The sequence below is a fragment of the Phodopus roborovskii genome, unplaced genomic scaffold, assembly GCF_943737965.1.
Source record: "Phodopus roborovskii unplaced genomic scaffold, PHOROB, whole genome shotgun sequence".
Taxonomy (NCBI): Eukaryota; Metazoa; Chordata; class Mammalia; order Rodentia; family Cricetidae; genus Phodopus; species Phodopus roborovskii.
In genome coordinates this window covers 9437060-9456796 of record NW_026126434.1, presented here as the reverse complement: position 1 = coordinate 9456796, position 19737 = coordinate 9437060, and the positions used below count along the sequence as shown (strand labels likewise).

Here is a 19737-nt window from a genome sequence, read left to right as displayed (position 1 = left end):
ACTGAATTAAATTAAATTAAATTCAAAGAAGGGGACTCAGTGGTGATGTATGACTTTAATCCCAGCACTCAGCAGGCAGAGGCAGATGGAGCTCTGTGAGTCCGAGGTTAGCCTAGTCTACAGAAAAAGTTCCAGGACAGCCAGGGCTGTTACACAGAGAAACCCTGTCTCAAAACAAAACAAAACAAAACAAAACAAAACAAAACAAAACAAAAAAACAAAAAAGGCAGCAGGGGGAAGCCTGCTCTCACACCATCAAAAACACCCAGTCCCTTCTTTGGAGGCATCTGAACCCAACCCTCCCCAGAGTTGTTCTAGGAACCTACTGCCATGACTATCAAACTGTTCTTTAGTTTGCTTTTCCTAAATATATGTCTTCAAAGACTTCCAAAGAGGGAGCGATGTCTACTCAACATACATGTACACAGGACACTGTTGCTGTGGATCATGTGATCAGACAGATAGGCATGGTCCCACCCTTACAGAAACAGAGCTTAGGCCAGCAAGAGGGCTCAGCAAGTACACAAGCCTGATGAGCCAAGTTGAAGCCCAGAAACCAGGGGAAGGAGAGACGTGTTTCCCAAAAGCTGTCCTCTGAGGTCCACATACACATGGTGGCACATGCATGCTTCCCAACAATATCATACACATACAATAATTATTACTTAAATAAATAATGCCCCAATAATATCATATGCATGAATAATTATTATTATTACTTATTACTTAAATATTTTTTTTAAAAAACAAGAGTTTAGAACATCAAAGGATGGGGTGGGTAAGAAAAGCTGTGTAGGAAGCTGAGCAGGTAAGTGAACAAGGAATGGTAGCTTTGCCTATTTGGAACCAGGTCAAGAAGCCACATGTAAAGCAAAGTCCTTTGATTCCCATGCTAAGCAAACACTGCAACGAGATTATGCTAGGGGCCTAAGTCACCAGTGTGAACCCACGGTCGAAAGGGTGCCATTGGCTGAGTATGATAAACATCCTGCAACATAGAATGTTATTATAGTTTGAATGTGTCCCCAGAAAGCACACATTGGAAACATAATGTGACAGTGTAGAGGTGGCTCTCATGGGAGCTGTTTAGGTCATGAAAGTCCCATATATGAATGGATTTATGCTAAATATAAATGTCACTGAGGGACCAATGAGAAGGCTTAGCTGGTAAAGGCACCTGCCACCAAGCCTGCTAACATGAGTTCAATTCCAGTTCTCTCATGATGAAAATCAACTTTTAAACCTCCACACATGCACATCTCCACCCCCACAATACATAAATAAAAGAAGCAGGGATTTGAGGCTTCAATTACTAGCTCTTTCTTGCTTTTCCATGAGAAGGTGCAATAGGAAGGCATTTGGCAGAGGTTGGCACCTTGACTTAGAACTTTCCAGCCTTCAGAACCATGAGCCTACAAATTTCTGCTCATTATAAATTATCCAGTCTGTAGCAGTCTGTAGCAACACCAAAAAGAGATTGAGATCACAGGGGAGGAGCCTGACATAGGATAGGTCTCTCCAACGCAACACACCCCTCACCCCAGGGACATCTAGTGGGTATGACCTCCAAGACATGGAGGGGTGCTGCTGGGAGAAATTTCAGTGACTGTCTATAGTGAGAAAGAGGGTTGAGGGGAAAGCATTAGCTATCTGGTAGACCCTGTGCTAAGAAGGGAGAGCAAGGCCCTGATGGAGGTTGAGAGGACAGATGAGAGTGGTCATATGGAGTGTGCCTGCAGTGGGGATGACCTAAGCTTGAGGCCCACTGCTTGGACTGAGACAGGCTACCCAGTTCCCAACACACTGAGAACAAACCTTGGTTGAGTGTCAGGAGCTAAAATTTCAAAACTGTTGGTCCAGAGATGGATGGTAAGGTATCTAAGACAGAGGAAAGTGGCAATCTAGGTCACTAGACACAGAACTACTAAGCCTAGAGACAGAAGCAGATGGAAGGTGCATGAGACTGTCAGGGACACTTGCAGTATCCTGGAGTCTGTTCCTATGTCCCCAACTCCAATGTACCTCAGAGACAAATATGTGGACTTGAGACAGCCCAAGGGCTTGCCAATGTGGAAAGAGCCACTCATCCATGTGAGGGCCAAGTCCCTCCAGCTAAGATCTAGACAGCAGGGTAAGGGTTGCTGGGCAGTACTGTCTCAAACCAAAGGACATAAGACTTCCCCAGCCTGGGCCCAGTCATAGGAAGAGGCCTCTAGGGAGATACCAAGGACAGAAAAGCTACAGAAAGCAGCCAGAGAGGCCCAGCTACTCTGTGGGTTTCAGGGCAGGGTACCAATATCATTTGGGGGACATAAAAAAGGAGGAAGTAAGTCAGGCACAGTGTGATCCATGCCTATAATCCCTTCATTTGGGAGGTATTGGCAGGAAGATCAGAAGTTCAAGGTCATCCTCAGATATAAAGTAAGTTCAAAGTCAGTCTAGGTTACATAAAGAATATTTTTTATAAAAGGCCTTGGGAGGCAGCTCAGTGGGTAAAATGCCTGCTGTGCAAGCATGGGGACTTGAGTTCTGTCCACAGCACCTACATAAAAAGTCAGGCACAGTCATGTGTACTTATGGTACTAGTGCTAGGGACAGGAGAAGCCCTGAAGCTCACTGGATGGACAGCCAGCCTGATGGAGTCCCAGGTCCAAGTGAGACACCCTGTCTCAAAACACAAGATGGATAGCTCCTGAAAAATGACACACAAGGCTGGCCTCTAACTTCCACATGCTTGCACACATATGTGCACCCACACAAAAAGAAAAGAAAGAAGTGCACGCTGAGGAGATCCTGGAAGTACAGGCTCAATCAGCTGAACAGCTTCGTGAGGCAGTATGTCCCAGCCCATCAAGGACTGTGTCAGGGGACACAATGGCATTGGAGGACCACTTATTACCCGACCTGTGTGGCTAAAGGGAACCCCACTCATCTCTGGGCCTCGATTTATTCTTTCTTCCTTCTTTAAAAATTGATCTATCCTATTTTCTGTGTGTGCTTACGTGTATATCTGTGTAACACATCCATGCTTGGTGCCTGTAAGGCCAGAGAGGATTGTCTGGAACCCTGGGACTGGAGTTACAGATGGTTGTGAGCTGTGGACGCTGGAAATGGAACCCAAGTTCAGCCAAGATCAATCAGTGCTCTTAACCGCTGAGCCATCAGTCTAGCCCCCTTTCTAATGGGAAGCACTATACACATAGCCTTATACACATAGAATTGATTCCAAGACACGGAAACCCCTGGGACTGTTCCCAAATCCTCCCACCCTCGCAGGACAGCTGCTGACTAGAACTCCTGGCCTGTTTTCATTGGTGCTGGTGTGGGGGAGCTCTGCATCAGGGGATTGGAGGGGACTCAAAGTTATTTCTCATTGGCTAAGTGGCCTCTAATACACCAAGGCTTCAGCATCTGACCCATCTGACAGATTAGGAAACTGAGTCCCTGGCAAGACTGAAACCAAGACAAATCCCCAGGAGGCAATGCTCCCTCTTGTCCTCTGACTCCTCAGAGGGTTGCCCAGAGCTAATTCTGAGTATTTAGCAGGCTAACTATGTCAGCTGAATAGAAGATGACCCAGGAAGACACTGGTACTCAGGCAGAGGCAGGAATGGACCCCAGTGGGTTTGCAGGGCCTGGAAACAGGGCCGATCATAAGGTGGATCCCAGCAGAGTACTTTCCACTCGCTCCTTTCTGTGTGGGCCTGGTCCAGCCCTCGAGGCTATCAGTCAGTGGTAAGCTCAGAAGTCAGTAGGAAGGAGTTCAAGGCACATGTGGCAGAAATGTGGGGAGAGCTGGTGACAGGCCAACACAGATGTCACTAAGAGCCCATCATGCCAGATGGGCCAACAAACCCTTGCCTCTCCTGAGAACTCCATCCCTGGGAGGAAAGAGTGCCAGTGACTACTGAGCTGGCCGAAAGGCCCAGATGCCTCAGCTCCTCATTGGTCAGCTAACTGCCTCCCCAAAGGGCAGACAGACCTTTGCTATGCTCAACAGAGCCAGCCTCCAGTAAAGCCAAACTTGTTCTGGCCTTGAGGGTCAAGACTGCCAATGGGAGGCCGTTTCTCACTCCCTGCTACTCTCTCTGGAATCTTTCTTCTCTTTCCTCCACTGACCTCTGCCACCCTCACTTGGGGGATAAGAGGCCGGCAACTCTCTAGAACATTCCATCTCCTTGCCCAACACTTGGACACACTAATTGTCCTTGGCTCTTCTCTGTCCATTCTTTCCTGCCCCACCCTAGAGTGGGTAGGGGGTGGGGGTGAAGCAAAGCTTCTCAATGCTGGGCCATGACCTACTTGGCCAGCCACCTAGAACAAGGACCTAGGCTGCAGTGCCCTCCACTTCCAGCTGCAGACCCTGTGGTCACTCCAAATGCATGCCTGGAATGAATGAATGTTACTTGTGTGTATGAATGTACTTAACATGGTAGCTGGGCTGGGCCAACTGCAGTCACTTGAAGACTCCATTGACCCACAGAAACCTCCATTGGTGGGAGACTCCCACACACCCACACAACCTATTCGTTTTTAAAGAATGAATGACATTTTTTTCCATGTGAGGCTTGTCCATGGGAAAATCAGGCAACAGAATGATCACCTATAGACCCTCACCCTGCTTACAAGCAATAAGACATAGCACCTTTGTGGATGCACACACACTTTTGATTGCTGCGATGTTTGGCATTCCCTGTCTTTGGCCTGCAGCTTTACATTTCATATGTGTGGGGTTTTCACCCTATTTTGGAAAAAGAAAGTTCAGCCACTGGAGAATGTGTCACCTTTATTAGTCCTGACCCTATTCCCAGAACCACCACATCAATAGTGGGCTAAGAAAAGGTTTCTACTTTCTTAGCTATTTCTTCTTTGAATTGCTAAACAAGTATGTATTGTTTTGGCAAAAATAATTCAGCTTCAAAATCGAGACAGGGGTGTGGAAATGTCTCAGAGGGGAAAATGTCTGCCATGCAAGCACAGGCTTTGAGTTTTTATCCCAAGAACCCATTTAAAAGATGGGCACTGAGGTTCAGACCTGTAGCTCCAACATTGGGTAAGCAGAGACAAACAGATCCCTGAAGGTGATTGGCAAGCTGGCCTAGCCAGACCAGTGAGAGACCCTGTCTCAAAAGGAAAAAAAAAAAAAAGATGGGGGGGGAGCCAAGAATGGAGGCACAGGTCTTAAATCCCCACACTCTGGAGGCAAAGGTAGACAGATCTCTGTAGGTTCAAGGCCAGCCTGGTCCACATAGAGTTCTAGGCTAGCTAGCGCTCCAAAGTGAGACCTTGCCTCAAAAAATAAATAAGCTGGTAGGTGGTGGTGCACTCCTTTAATCCTAACACTCAGGAGGCAGAGGCAAAGATCTCTGTAAGTTCAAGGCCAGCCTGGTCTACAGAGAGAGTTCCAGGACAGTCAGGGCTGTTACACAGAGAAACCCTGTCTCAAAAAAACAAAATTAATTAATTAATTTAAAATATATGGGTACTTATCAAGGAAGGGTATCCAATATCAACTTCAAGATTATGTGTGTGTGATGCATGCGTGTGCGTGTGCTTGTGTGTGTGTGTCTGCACATGCACACATGCAATGCACAGGGAAGCTAGCTGTGATGGTATATCATACCTGTGATCCCAGAATTTAGGAGGCAGAGGCAGAAGGATCAACATAAGTTCAAGACCAGCCTTAACTAAATAACTGAATTTTAGGGATATAGAGTAAGACTCTATCTCAAAAAAGGAAAGTAGTGAGCTAGGTCTGTCACTACATAATTTCTTTAATCAGATAATTCATAGATAAAAGTTACCATCTAAAATGTAAATTGGCAGGTTTTATTATGCTTTCCAGATTGAACAACCACCACAACTGTCAACCCAGAACACTTTCATCAGGGTGTGATGGTACATTCCTGTAAAGCCAGCACTCAGGGGACACTGAGGTGGGAGGACAGACAGTTCGAGGCCAGCTGGAATGTATACAGAGACTGTCTTGGAGAAATCCTTTGGCAGCTACTAACATACCTTTGTCTCTACAGATGTGCCTACCCTAGATGTTTTATGCAAATGGAATCATATAATATATAACCTCTTGTGTCCAGTTCCTTCTCCTGACTTGTATGGTGCCTGTTTCTCCTTCACTTGGCGAAATAACACCATCATATGACTACACCACATTCTTGTGGATGGCCCAACATTTTAGCTTTCATTTCATGGCCACCATGGATGGACATCTGTGCACAAGATTTTATGTGGCTCTGTTTCCTAGTTTAGTCAATGGCTATGGGTAGAACTGTGGAGTCACAGGTAACTCTAAGTTTAACTTTCTCAGACACTCCCAGAAAGAAAGCACAGAGAATCTCACCTAAAACTACTGGGTTCAGAAATGTTAGCTTAACACAGTGATTCTCAACCTTCCTAATGCTTCAGCCCTTCAATACAGTTCCTCAATTTGTGACCCAACCATAAATTTATTTGTTGTTACTTCATAACTGTAATTTTGCTACTGTTATGAATCATAATGTAAATATCTGTGTTTTCCAATGATCTTAGGTGATCCAAAGGTTTGGGACCCTAAGGCTGAGAGCCACTGGTTTAAAAGAAGTCTTAAGTGCCGAAGCATAGTTCAGTTGGTGGAGCTCTTGCCTAGTGTTCACAATGTCCTGGGTTTGATTCTTACCATCACATAAACCAGGCGAAGCTCACTTGCAATTACAGGGAGAGGCAGGAGGATCAGAAGTTCAAGGCCAGCCTTGGATATAGTAAGTATGAGACTGCCAAGAGCTACATGAGACCCTGTCCCCCTGCCCATTCCATATCCCTCAAAAAACAAAACAAAAACCTAAAAGAACAGCAATTCCTATGTAATTTTACCATTGTGCCATCTCCCAAAACACGCACATACATACACAGATGGGGTCCACACTTGAACCTGCCTATCAACACTGTTTTCTCTGCCAAGCAGCCCGATCCCAAGGTAAGAGGCCTCCAGAAATCTACTGGAACACATTCTGCCATAGCTGTCAAGAGGTCAAACCTCAGGCAACACAGAACAGAAGCCCTGTACACCCAGGCCAAAGTGAGACCTTCCTGCTGTCTTACTCTACAAAAATAGTCACAAATATACCACACAGCCATTTGAGTCATCCAGGCTTATACAAGATGGAAGATTTCAACATTGGCACACAGGGTGGCCTTGTATCCACAGTGGCCAAGAAGGAGGTTACTGAAGTGTGACTCAATGGGCTAGGACGTCCCCTCTTCCACTGGGGAAGGGAGGTGATGGCTCCCCTCTTTGGACACCAGGGGCCAGGCTGAGAGTGGAGACTCTACGGCCAGCTGCGGAGGAGGAACGTACCCCCAAACGTACCCTTGAAAAACACCCAGTGCTAAAAGGGACTGACTTTGAAAGGATGAAGAGACAGGAAAGTTCTAGGACAAGTGTGCTCACTTTGGTATCACTGACACTCCTGTATTCAAACCCCACCCCAAGTGAGCTGCCCATCCCTGTCCACTGCCAGCATGTGTACCTTCACCTGCCATCAGACAAGGCCACTTGACCGCACCATCCTTGATAGGCCCAGCTCTATCACTTATGGGCAAATGGTCCTAGAACAGCCTGACATTGCCTGGGGTTCAGTGTCTTGGTGAATAGAAAGCAACCTGGGTCGGTGTTGACATTCACCTCCCTTGAGAAACTCCTCTAGGTGTGGCTGAGCCCTTGGGGTGTGTGGGCAGCAGACACGGTCTCATGCTAGAAGCTGATGCCAGCCTTGGAGCATAGCTGCTGAGTGGAGAGACCTAGAAGTCTCTTCCCAAACTGTCTAGCCTGTTCTCCCACAGGAGACTCAGCTCCTAAGACAACTGAGCCCTCCCTTTAGAGTCCAGAGTCAAAGAGATCTTGGGGGGCCAGGAGAGAGTGAGTGGATTCAGCTATGGCTGGTCTTGTTATGGCAGAACCCCCACTTCATGGGGGAGGGTTGAAGCTGGCTTCTAATGCACCCAAATTGATGACCACTTGGGCAACCCCACTCACTTTCCCTAAGATTCCTAGGGGTCTCCCCGCTGTGCTCAAACACTGCAGCCCTTCGGTCTGAGACCCTTCCGGGATCGGGGGCCATGTCTGACAGGCCTGCCCCACCGCCCCTGAGCGTACTGCTCCCAATACCGCCCTAAGTTCCCGGAAAGACTTAGTGGGGCTTTAGGGGCAGGGAATCCTGGGGGATCCGGTCCTACGGGTCGCCCCTGGGTATCCTAGGCAGCGGCCCCCTCCTCCCAAAGGTTTGGCCCCTGTCGTCCCGCTGCACCCACCCGTGAACAAGGGCCCAGGCGACCTCACCTGCTGCTGTCCGCCGGTCTTCCGGCGCTCGCCGAGGCCCTTGGCCAGGGCGTGTCCATCCCTGTCCCCGGCAGGCTGCGCCGCCCCAAGCCCCGCCCCTCCCTGCCGCCCTGCCACTGACCTTGACCGCCTACGAACCGCCTGCAACTTGGACACAAAGTTGCCCACGTAACCTCCACCTGCTAGGGCCGGGTGCCCCGGTTATGCCTGGGTTTCTGAGAGACACCTGTAGGTCCTATGGCCCCCAACACTAGCTGTGCCTTCTTCACGCATGTGCGTACAGGCTGAGCGCCCGTTGTATGTCCAGCCTTGGGAACTTTAAAATGGAGAGTGGTACAGGTATATCTTTTGGTCAGGTAATGGCCGGGAGATAAAGGAGTTAAGCCCAAAATTGGAGAGGTAGGATGTCGCTCAGTAGGTAGAATGCCCTGGATTTCTTACCCAACACTACAAAAGCAGAGGGTAGTGGTGGGTGCCTAGTACTTGGGAGGTGGAGACAGGATGATTAGAAATCCAGGGTCATCCTTGGTTAGTTAGTACAGCAAGTTTGAGGCTAGTTTGGGCTTCCTGAGGTCCCGTCTAAAAATGAAACCACTAAACCACCACCACTACCAAAAACATCTCTTGTCACCTACTGCAATGAGGACATTTGAAGGCAGAGAAAGGTGGTAGACCTCTGTCCTACACTGAAGACAGCACTGGGTAGGGGAGGAAAGTGAGCATGCGCACAAAGTGGCAGAAACGGGACAGAGTTGTGAAAGCCAGAACATTCTACATTACAATTTCTAGGAAAAAGTAAAAGATAGGCTATCTGTCTCCATGCAGATATTGTCCCCTGCCCTAAAAGCAGTAGACAACTGTCTGTGACTTACATGTCTGAGCTGGGTGTCCTGGCTCATGCCCGTACTTGCAGCCACTGAGGAAGCTGAGACAGGAGTATCACAAGTCCACCATATGCTGGCTTCAGAGTGAGACATTGTCTCAAAACATGTATATATAAAGGGGAGAGGACACTATTCTTTTTTCCCCTTTGAACACTTACTTTCACGAGAATTTCACACATGAATACTATATTTACATCAATTGCATCCCTCCCACCAACTTCCCCTATGTCCCCCAACTCCCTCTCAAATTCATGATCTCTTCTGTAATTACTGCTGCTGCATGCACAAAAAAGATAGAAACCAAGCCTAAGTCCGTTTAATGTTGCTCTTATGAACATGCAACCACCAGGAAATTAGCAGGGGGCCTTTCGCTAGAGAAGCCTGATTCATATTTTGTGTGTGTGTGTGTGTGTGTGTATGTGTATCTCTCTGTCTGTCTCTCTCTCTCTCTCCATCCACTGATCAGATCTCTCTCTACAGGCTCTGAAGTAAGAACCTATAGTTCTTTAGAGACAGGGCCTTGTGAAATTGCCCCCATCCACATTGCCATGTTGTTCGTGTGGTTATTATGTAGACCTTGTTTAAGCAACCTCATTGTTGAGATTTCATGGTGGCATCATGTCTACAAGACACTATTTCACAGCAAACTTCTTGGTCCTCTGGCTCTTACAATCATCCCCTCCCTTCGTCCTCCATGTTCCCCTAGCCTTAGGTATGGAGGTTGCATTGTAGATATACCAGCTGGGGCCAGGCCCCACATGGATAGCTTGTTTTTGTTTTTGTTTTGTTTTGTTTTTTTTGTTGTTGTTGTTTTGATTTTCCTTTTTGAACAGTTGTGGATTCCTGCAATACCCTGGCTCCTTTCTCTGCTGCTTACATGCCCTCCACTCTGTGATAGATGGATACACCTAAAACTGATCCAAAATAAATCCCTTATCACTTTGTTTATGCTAGGCATTCAGTCATGGTGATCAAAAAATTAACACAGCATGTCAGTTGGCTTTGTCAAGGCATGAAAGCCAAGGTACTCTTTTACAATTTAAAACTCTTACTGTTATGCATATGTGTGCACGATTCATAGGCACATGTGTAGGGGGTCAGAGGACAATTGTGCGGTCCTCTCCTTCCACCTTTGCATGGCTTCTAGGGGCTGGATCAGGTCACCAGGCATCAGAGGCAAGAGCCTTTACTGCCTGAGCAATCTTACTAGCCCCTCAAAGGTTTCCTAGTGGTGGCCTAACAGCTTGTTGCCAAGCAGAATACTTGGTCTAGGACAGGGCCTCTGTAGTCCCTCCAGTGTCTGTCCCTAGGCTCTTCATGTCATACTTCACTGTCCACACAGCAGTGTCTAGAGCCTTTGAAATTGGAAATCAGGGTTCACTACTTAACAAAAGAGCTATCTTTGAACTTCCCAGTGGCTGAAGCAACAGGAAGGATTGGTAGTCAGGATGCAAAAATACTCCATTCCATTCCACAGATAGTGTGTGTGTGTGTGTGTGTGTGTGTGTTTCATGTTCAACAGAGACAGAGTCTCACTATGTAGTCCTAACTAGTCTGGACCTTGCCATGTAAACTAGGCTAGCCTTGAACTCACAGGGATCTCCTCCGGTGCCTCCCAAATTCTGACCCTCCTACCTGCATGTATCTAGCGTTGGGATTGCAGGCATGGGCGTCCATGCTCACTAGTGAGGGTCAAGCCCACGGCTTCATGCATTTTAGTCAACTATTCTGCCAATTGAGCCACATTTGTAGCCCCCAGTCACTTTTTATTCATTTTTGTTGGTGGTGGGGTGTATGTGTGTGTGTGTGTGTGTGTGTGGTACAGGGGATCCAAACCCTTGCAAGGTTCAACATACCAGGGTAAGTGATCCATTACCAGGCCACACCCTCAGCCCTCCTCATTCACTTTTGACCCTCTCTCCATCCTACCTAGGGCCCATTCTGGACCTCTGCACACCCAGGCCATTCTACACACACCTGTTGCCACACCAGGCCAGGCCAGGCCAGCACTTCCCAAGACCCATTCCATGTCCTGGGTGGCATGGATGAATGCAGCTTTGGGCCAGAGTGGCAGACAAAGCACAGGCAGATGAAATCTTCTGGGAAGCAATGGAGTGTGTTTCCTTGCCAGGTGCTAGTCTGTTCCCCACTGTGCTTTTAAGAAAAAGCAACCAGTATACAAAGTGAGACCATTCAGACTGTTTATTACCCTGCTCCCACCACATACACCACCTAAAAGACCACGTGGCTCAGGCTCTGGGCTAGTAAATTAAGGCACTATGTCAGAGTGAAGGCAGGTGGCTTTGGGATATTTGCCTGTTTATCAAAGTGGCAATGGGAAGACAGGCCTGTTAATGGCCAGTGGGACTCTGGGCTTCCAAGCAGGGTCCTCTGCCTGCTGAGTAGAGTATCAAGCAAGAGCCCTGGCTGTAGCCACTTCACATGGCCACAGGCTATCAGGCAGAGATGCTGAACCGGGAGATGGGGTAAGGCTGGGCTGCCCTTCCAGCAGATCTGCCTACTGGACTAGAATCCCCAGGAGGAACAATGGCAACTCTGAGACTAGTTCTGGGAAACAGATGAGACAGGCTCAAGAGAGCACCCCAAAGCAGATCAGAGACCCACAAGTTGCACAGAACTTTTGTTCCTGGACAGTCCATGGTTAAAGATGAGGGGATGGCTTAGGCTGTGCCCAGGCAGGTGACTGAGATGTCAAAGTTGTGACATCAATGTACTTCTCACAGCTATAAAGTGGTCTACCTTGTCCCAGAAGAGGGACAGTCTCAGAGCTTGCTCCGTGGGGCTTCAGTTGGGGGCCGCTGCAGCCGCCATACCACCCTGACTGGTTCAGTGGCGAGGTCCAGCTCTTGGAGGCCACACAGGTCGCCAGTCTGACTATACTGCTTCAGGGCTGGTTGGAGCACCGTTATAGGAATGCTGAAGTTCAGATGTGGGTAGGTGGCACCTGTGTTGTTGTCCCGAGTGTTGCTGGCAATGATGCCTGTTGGGGCAAGGATGAGGACATGAAGCACAGGGAAGACCTTCTCCTTGAGGAAACCTTGGGGACCCTCTGGGAATTTGCTCCCCACCCCCATGTGATAGGTGCTGAGCTTCCCGCCATGGCTTCTATTCCTCGTATCTCACCTACCCCCAGCCATGCTATCTCTCTCATACCATCCATATAAAACAGCCTACCTCCATTCTTTGGTCATCTTTCTCTCCTGCCCCAAAGGGCAAGACTGAGTGTGCAGAGACCCCCAAAACACCACCAAATACACCAAAGGGGGTTGTGTGTGAAAGAGCCACACACACACCACCCAGCCTGCTCTGCTGGCTACCTTTATATCATCTAAACACAACTAGAGTAATTTTAGAAAAGTGAGCAGGCTGACACCAGTGGTGGTGGCTCACACCTTTAATCCCAGCACTCAAAAGGCAGAGGCAGGCCTGGCCTCTGCTGCATCAGCTGCTGCATCAGCTCCTGCCTCCAGGTTCCTGCCCTGTGTGAGTTCCTGTTCTGACTTCCTTCAGTGATGGGACTGGGATGTGTAAGTGGAAGCAAGACAAGCCCTCCCCTCTCCATGTTGCTTTTAATCATGGTGTTTACCACAACAACAGAAACTCTGAGCAAGACGCCTACCCAGGATCTTTTTTAAAAAAGAGCATTTTATGGGTTAAAGAGACAGTGTGGTGGTTAAAAGCAATTGTTACTCTTGCAGAGGACCCAGGTCTAAGTTCCAGCACCCACAATGGCAATTCACAACATCTGTAGTTTTTTTTTTTTTTTTTTTTTTTTTTTGATAAAGATTTTTTTATTTATGTATGCAGTGTTCTGCCAGCATGTATCCCTGCACACCAGATTTCATTATAATTGGTTGGGAGATACCATGTGGTTGCTGGGAATTGAACTCAGACCCTTTGGAAGAGCAGCCAGTGCTCTTAACCACTGAACCATCTCTCCAACCCCCTATCCGTATAGTTCTAGTCCCAAGAGATCTGAAAGCAAAGCCTCTTCTGATCTTTATGAGCACAGGCATGTTTATACATACATGCAGGAAAAAAAAATCCATATATATAAATAATAAAGTAAATGGACAAATCAAAAAATATTTAAAAGAAATTACAACTTACAGAAGGCTCAACTAAATACTGGTGCTCCTGTGTATTGATATCTAAATATAGAAGATGCCATGAACCTGTCCTCTCTACATTAATATCTTCTGTCATCAAAAAAGATAAATGTTTACAACCAGGCTGGCCTTGAACTCACTGACACCCTATCTCTGCCTATCTCTGCCTGAGTGCTGAGATTAAAGCCATGCACCACCACATCTAGCCTTCACTGAGCATTTGTTTCTAACCCTCCTGCCTCCACTGCTGTGATTTAGATGTGTACCATCATACCAGCATCAATCACACACTACAAAGCAAAAATCGGGCAGCTGAAGTGGCTCAGCAAGACCTAGACTTGGTTCCAGCACCCACATGGCAGGTCACTAACTCTAGTTCCAGAGGACCTTACGCTCTCTTCTGGCCCCCACATCACATGATGCATAGACACACATGCAGTAAGGCATTCATACACATAAAAAAAAAAAAAAAAAAGTTTTTTTTTGGGGGGGGATCCTGTGTAGCCCTGTCATAGAACTTGCTCTGTATATCAGGCTAGCTTCAAACTTAAGAGATCCCCTGCCTCTGTCTCCTGAGTTCTGGGATTAAAGGTGTGTACTACCACCCCCTGGCTTAAATAAAAAGAAAGGCTGACTGTGATGGCTCATGCCTGAAATCCCAGCATTCAAAAGACTAAGTCAGCAAGGCTGCCCTGAGTTCAAGACCCACCTTGGCTACACAGCGAATTAAGGCCAGCTTGAGCTAAGGGTGAGATATGTCTTGGAGAAAGAAACCTGCCCACGAGTGCTGAGACACTTGCTAGAGTTGTGGCTCACAAGGAGGTAGATTTACAATTCTAAGTGTACACTAGAGCTTAAAGTAAGTGCTACCACACAGACTGCCAAGAGAAAAGTCCACCCCTGTAGGAGACAAGAGTTAGAGAAGGTAGAAACAACAGCAGCCAGCTCAAGGCAAGCAGTGCCGCACACACAGCCTGGGAGGCGTCATGTGGGGCTGTTTGCCATGCTAGCAAAAGACTGCAGTTTGGTGGTTTTGTTCCTCCATAGGTTTGTTTGGTGGTATAGGTCAATTGCTCTACCAACTATGTCTTTGAAAAATCTTGAATTCATCACCAGAGCTTAAAAAGTGGTGGTGTATGCCTGTAGCCCCAGTAATTAGGAGGTAGAAGCAAGAGAATTAAGAGTTCAAGGTCATCCTTGGCTACATATTATATTCAAGACCAGCCCAGGCAACATGAGACCCCGCATCAAAGCAAAACAAGGACTGAACAACCACGTACACAATAACAGGCATCCTGAGTCATCACTTAACTTCGAAGTCATGGTCTATTGAATTAAGCCATGTTTGCCCACTGTCCCCTGCTTTGCCCTCCACCCATGTTCTCATTCACTACTTCACAAGCCTAGCTCTACAGACTTTTGAGTTTGTGACCCCCAAACTAAACCAACTCCTAAACTTCATACTAAATGGGAGTTGGTGACTTACCCAAGGTCACAGCAGTAGCCAGAATCAAGAGAGGGGCACAGGCCTAGCTAGCTCTCCCCACTCCCAGCTTAGAGGCAGATTAGCTGAAAACTTTGTCTAACTCAAGGGACAAGGCCCACCATTATCCCAGGAGGGCCTCCCAAGCTGGATGCAAGGATCACTGGCAAGATCAAGGCTCTGGCAACAAGGAGACTGGGAATGAAAGGAACTGGTTACCCAAGAGATCCCCTGAGCGTGTGGAGAAGAGGGGCCCTCCGCTGGAGCCCCCATGCACGGCACATGTGGTCTGTAGCATCACTGGCGTGCCATCCACATGCACCACGGCTGACAGAATGCCCGAGGTCACCGAGGGTCCGCAGGCCTGGCCAAAGACACCAAAGCCCACCACACTGACAGGCTCGCCTGCCAGAAAGAGAAGAAGAGAAGTTGGGTACCTCCATTCATAGTACTCACTTCCCACTCTCTCCAAAGGTCTAATCCTCTCCCCTTTGAGTTCCTGCTCATCCCCTTCGACACTCCCAGGCAGCTTCCCCAGGAACCCTGCAGGGAGATGCAGAAGTCTTTGTGTTCTCACTTGCACGTGTCCAACCACTATTCTGGAGCATCAGGCAGATCTCTAGTCCTAACACTCCCTTTTGAGACTGTTGTCACATAGCTCATATGAATAATTAATATTCATCTTTCTCTTGATGAAGACACGGTAATGGTGGCCATAGGGTAGCCCCACCTTCTCCAAGTGCTGTGAAGGGACAGGGACATCTCACCTAGTCCTCACCTGCAAGAGCGGCAGCCCCATCTGACAAAGGTGCAAACTGAGATGTGGGGGTCAATTAAGTAAGTATCTAAGGACACCAGTAGCAGAGGCGAGCTGCTAACACAAAGTGCCTATCTCTCTTGTCACCACATGAAATGGAATATTTGGGGCTAGAGATGTAACTTGGTTGGTAGAATGCTTGCCTAGCATGCACAAATCCTGGGTAAACATACATAATCATGCATAAACAGGGTATGACAGCACACACCTGTAATCCTAGTATTTAGGAGGAAGAGGCAGGAAGACCAGAAGTTTATAGTCATCCTTGGCCAGATGTTGTTTACTGCCAGCTATGGCTACCTAAGGCCCTGTCTCAAAGTATACAAAATAAAGGAAGGAAGACATACATCTATACTTAGGTAGTATGCCCTTTTTCATTAGCATTAGTAGTAGGATCAGATTTTCACCCAAATCATGCCACTGGAGCTCCCACAACCCAACTCCCCATATTACACTGCTGCAGGCCCTCAATATGGTATCCATGTGGCTCAGCACTTGGGGTGTCTTGATACGCAAGGGCATCTATAGTACAAACCCAAAGGAAGTTCCTAACTCCTTTGCTAGGGGATGCAGAAAGGTTAGTGTCAACACTAATGGGGTCCCAAATGGGGTCCAGCCTGGTCTCCCATCACACTGGACTCTTTGTCCTTTACCTTCATGGAAGTGCTCAGCAGGGACAGGCGTGGGGACACCATTCAGGTCCTCTTCCAGGGTCACCACTGCTATGTCGTATGGAGAGGTCTCCTGAGTGGCGAACACCACTCGACCCCAGATTGCCACATTCCTGGGGACACAGGAAACAAATGACAAGCTAGCTTTCTGATTTAGCACTGGGGAGAGAGCAATATGAGAGACAATAAAAGTCACGGGATGGGCTGATTTTAGTGGTACACACCTTTAATCCTAGCTCTTGGGAGGCAGAGGCAGGCAGATTTCCATTGAGTTCCAGGACAGCCAGGACTACATAATGGGATTCTGTCTTAAAAAAAAAAAAAAAAAAGAGTTATGAAGTCATAACTTGTGGGTGTAGATGGCAGCCCTGAAACCTTAACCAGATATGCTTTACAAACTGTAGTGTACTTCCATACACTGCTTATGCCTTACCATAACCAGCACCTGTTATCTAGTGAGTGCTATGTGGCCTTGTCGATGCTTGTGGCTATCCTCATCTAGTCGTCTTATGCCTATAGACAAGGCACTGGTATTATCTTCTTTGGATGGTGAGGATGAGCAACCTTCCAAAAGGTCACAGAGCAAATAAGGAGCCAGGGCGAATCTACCCGAATGCTGTACTGCCTCACAGATGGTCAGGGATTGGGGTAAGGGTGTCTTTTTTTTTTTTTTTTTTTTTGGAGACAAGGTCTCTCTACATAGCCCTAGCTGTCCTGGAACTCACTGTGTAGATCAGACACAGAGGTACCTTATTTCTGCCTAGCCTGGTGCTTACAGAAAACCTAGTGAATTCCTTAAGATCAGCAGTCAAGGGAAGAGCTAGAGAGGAATCAGGGGACACATCAGGCAATCCCTGTTTTCACTAGGAAATCACAACTGTTGGGTTTGCTGCCTGTGGGGACTCTGGCAAAGCTGCTCAGCATGCAGGGCTAACCTCAGAAGTTCAGAAAGGCCCGGGGTGTTTGTTAGTCGAAGGCCAGGCTTAAACCAAAGGTGCTACTTTGTCCTCAGCTATGCAGAGGCTACAGAGGGACAGAACTACAGAAAATCATGCCTGGAAAGCCCAGGTCACTGGCTCATTGCCAGAGCGAGAAAAGCAGGGTAAAGGTGTTTCTCTCTACAGAGGGAGAAGATGACTGTAGAAGTCCCTGCCTAGCTGCACTCTGAGGTTACAGACTGTTCAGAACACAGCCATCCACACGGGCCCAAGTCCTACATTTTAATTAGGAAAAGCCTCATCTTCAGGTGCCAGGGCAGCCCTAATGAGGCACTAAGGGAGCCCTGACTGGGGAGGGCCATCTCATCACCTCAGGGCCTTCATTCACCCCTTATACTATAGTCTTACAGGGTGGAAATCCTTAGGGTATGTATTCTCTGGTCAAGGAGCTTTAATGTGGCCTAAACTACAAAGCTAACAGAGGAGCTGTCCAATGGGTTTCAGGCTAGTTCAGGGGCGTAAAGGCACGCATAGTTCCCTGGGTCCCTGTGCTAAGAGTTGCTTGTGTCTAGTAGTTTGCTCAAATTCCACTGGGGCCCACTAGGAGGCCCAGATCCCCTCAGTGGGGTTCTGGTTGTCAAAAATGAGCCGAGGTCTCTAACATTTTCTACAGGACTTAAGATTGTCCCACATAGCCTCCACACTGATACCTGGTGAGGGGAGGCAGCCTTGGGCCTTACTTGGGGGTGGCCGAGTGCACCAGGACCCTGGTTGCTTCCCGGGGAGCAACATGCCGGCAGGTCACCACCAGGCGAGGCGCCACGGCCACTCCGGAGCCCCACACAGTACCACACTCCACCAGCACAGCCGCAGCTGCCCACGGGGGGCCGAGGTCTCGCAAGGGCGGGCCCCGCGGGGCGCCCACCTCCGGTGGCAGCAGAGCCAACAGGGAGGTGGAGTCCGGATGCAGGCATGCGAGCGCAGAGCGGGCGACCTGGAGCAGCGGGGCCGCAGCGCAAAGCAACGTGAGGCCCACCCACTCTCGGGCCTTCCAGCAGAGCGGGGCGGCCACCAGCGCCACCAGAGCACCCGCCGGCCGTGCAGCGAACACGCCTCCGCCTTCCGTGCCCGGCAAGCATCGAGCATCGGTGAGCAGTAAAGGCCCCGCAGCATTGCTGAGCACACCCCGGCTCAGCGTGTTGAGGAAGATGTCCGGGCAGAAGGCGCCGAACGGAGAGCCGCAAGCCAGCAGCGGCGCGCCCTTGGCCACGGTCCCCAGCGGCGCCACGGCCACGGCCGGCCCCCGTCTCTCCTCCGCCGTCATGCCTGGCCGCACCCGCAGCAGCGCGAACCAGCCGAGCGCACGTAGCTGGTCCTCCTCCTCCTCCTCCGACACCGCGTCGTCCGGCGCTGAGCTCACGAAGTGCCATTGTTCTGCTGCTTCGGCCCCAAAGAGCCGTGCGAAGTGGGAGCGGAAGGCCGGGCAGCTGAGCAGCAGCAACAGCTGCGCAGGCCGCGGGGGCTGCAGAGACCGTGCTCGGGCCCGGCTGGCGGCGCCAGGTTCGAGGCCCAAGCTTGCACACTGAGGTGTACACAGCCCCGGGAGCTCCTGCTCCGCGCGACCAGCGGGGCTGGCAGCCGTCGATCTCCACTGCACGTGCAGGCGCAGGTCATCGCTGCAACTGTCGCCGGGCAGGAAGGTGGCACCCGTCTGGGTCAGCGCCGCGCTGCCCGACCGCAGGAAGGGGGTGAAGATGCCCCCATGGCACAGCACAAGGCCTGGACTGCGGCTCAAGATCACCCCGCTGCAACTCCACGAGGCTGCGTCGGGCTGCCCGGCCCGCGAGGCACTCACTACGCAGCCCGACTGCTCTGCCACCTTCATGGAAGGCCCCCACTGCCGTCCCATAGCTCCCCCAAGTCGTCGTCGCACAATGGCTGTCACCACAGGGCGACCGGCGCAAGCGCTGACTCAGGTCTCCTCGTCGAGCCCGATTGGCTAAGCCCCAAGCAACCGCCCTTATTGGCTGGGCAGGGCGCCGAGTACCGATTGGCTACTGATGCTTAGCCCGCCCTCTGGTTTATCCAACCTGGAACCCTTGGGAAACTTCCTGGGCAACAGCCCCTTAGCATTAAAGGCAGACTGACAAGGGCATCACTCCCCTGGCGAATCTCGTATTTGGACAGCATATAACTGGTCCCCATAGGCTCTGCACAGGTGTAAGCCATCTCTGTCCCTGAAGCTGGGACAACACGTGCCATGGGAACCCTTGATGGATTATCTACTTTGAATTTTAAAGTAAATCCTGTAACAATCCAGCAGGGGACACACGACTCAGAAAATTGCTCCTAGGACAGCTATCAAAATTCCCACACCACCCACCAATCCAGCTTTTAGAATCCGATTGTTTCTGAGACAGGGTCCCACTAGTTAGCCCACACTGGCATTGAACTTTGGCGATCCTTCTTGCCTCAGCATTTT

At 49.3% G+C, this 19737-nt stretch overlaps 1 protein-coding gene across 2 annotated transcripts; it reads right to left on the bottom strand.

Annotated features, from left to right (window-relative positions):
- Window positions 1-11433: 11433 nt before the first annotated feature.
- On the bottom strand, window positions 11434-19164 carry Tysnd1 (trypsin like peroxisomal matrix peptidase 1). Of its 2 annotated transcripts, XM_051186753.1 has the most exons (4): window positions 17996-19164; window positions 16300-16430; window positions 15049-15234; window positions 11435-12217 (listed from the first exon to the last, which is right to left on the bottom strand). In XM_051186753.1, exons 1-4 carry the CDS (start codon window positions 19162-19164, stop codon window positions 12000-12002), a joined length of 1704 nt encoding a protein of 567 aa, XP_051042710.1. In that variant the 3' UTR covers window positions 11435-11999. The 2 variants fall into 2 exon arrangements, with proteins under 2 accessions (XP_051042711.1, XP_051042710.1); XM_051186754.1 differs by lacking the exon at window positions 15049-15234 and having other exon boundaries at window positions 11434-12217.
- Between the last annotated feature and the right edge of the window lie 573 nt (window positions 19165-19737).

What these genes read in the sequence shown, in the direction of transcription:
- Tysnd1 (XM_051186753.1), bottom strand. Translation starts at nt 19,164, where the DNA reads ATGGGACGGCAGTGGGGGCCTTCCATGAAGGTGGCAGAGCAGTCGGGC. An exon ending in TGCTGAGCACTTCCATGAAG is followed by an intron (nt 15,235 to 16,299) that starts GTAAAGGACAAA and finishes TCTTTCTGGCAG; the next exon opens with GCGAGCCTGTCAGTGTGGTG. An exon ending in ACGCTCAGGGGATCTCTTGG is followed by an intron (nt 12,218 to 15,048) that starts GTAACCAGTTCC and finishes TTGCCCCAACAG; the next exon opens with GCATCATTGCCAGCAACACT.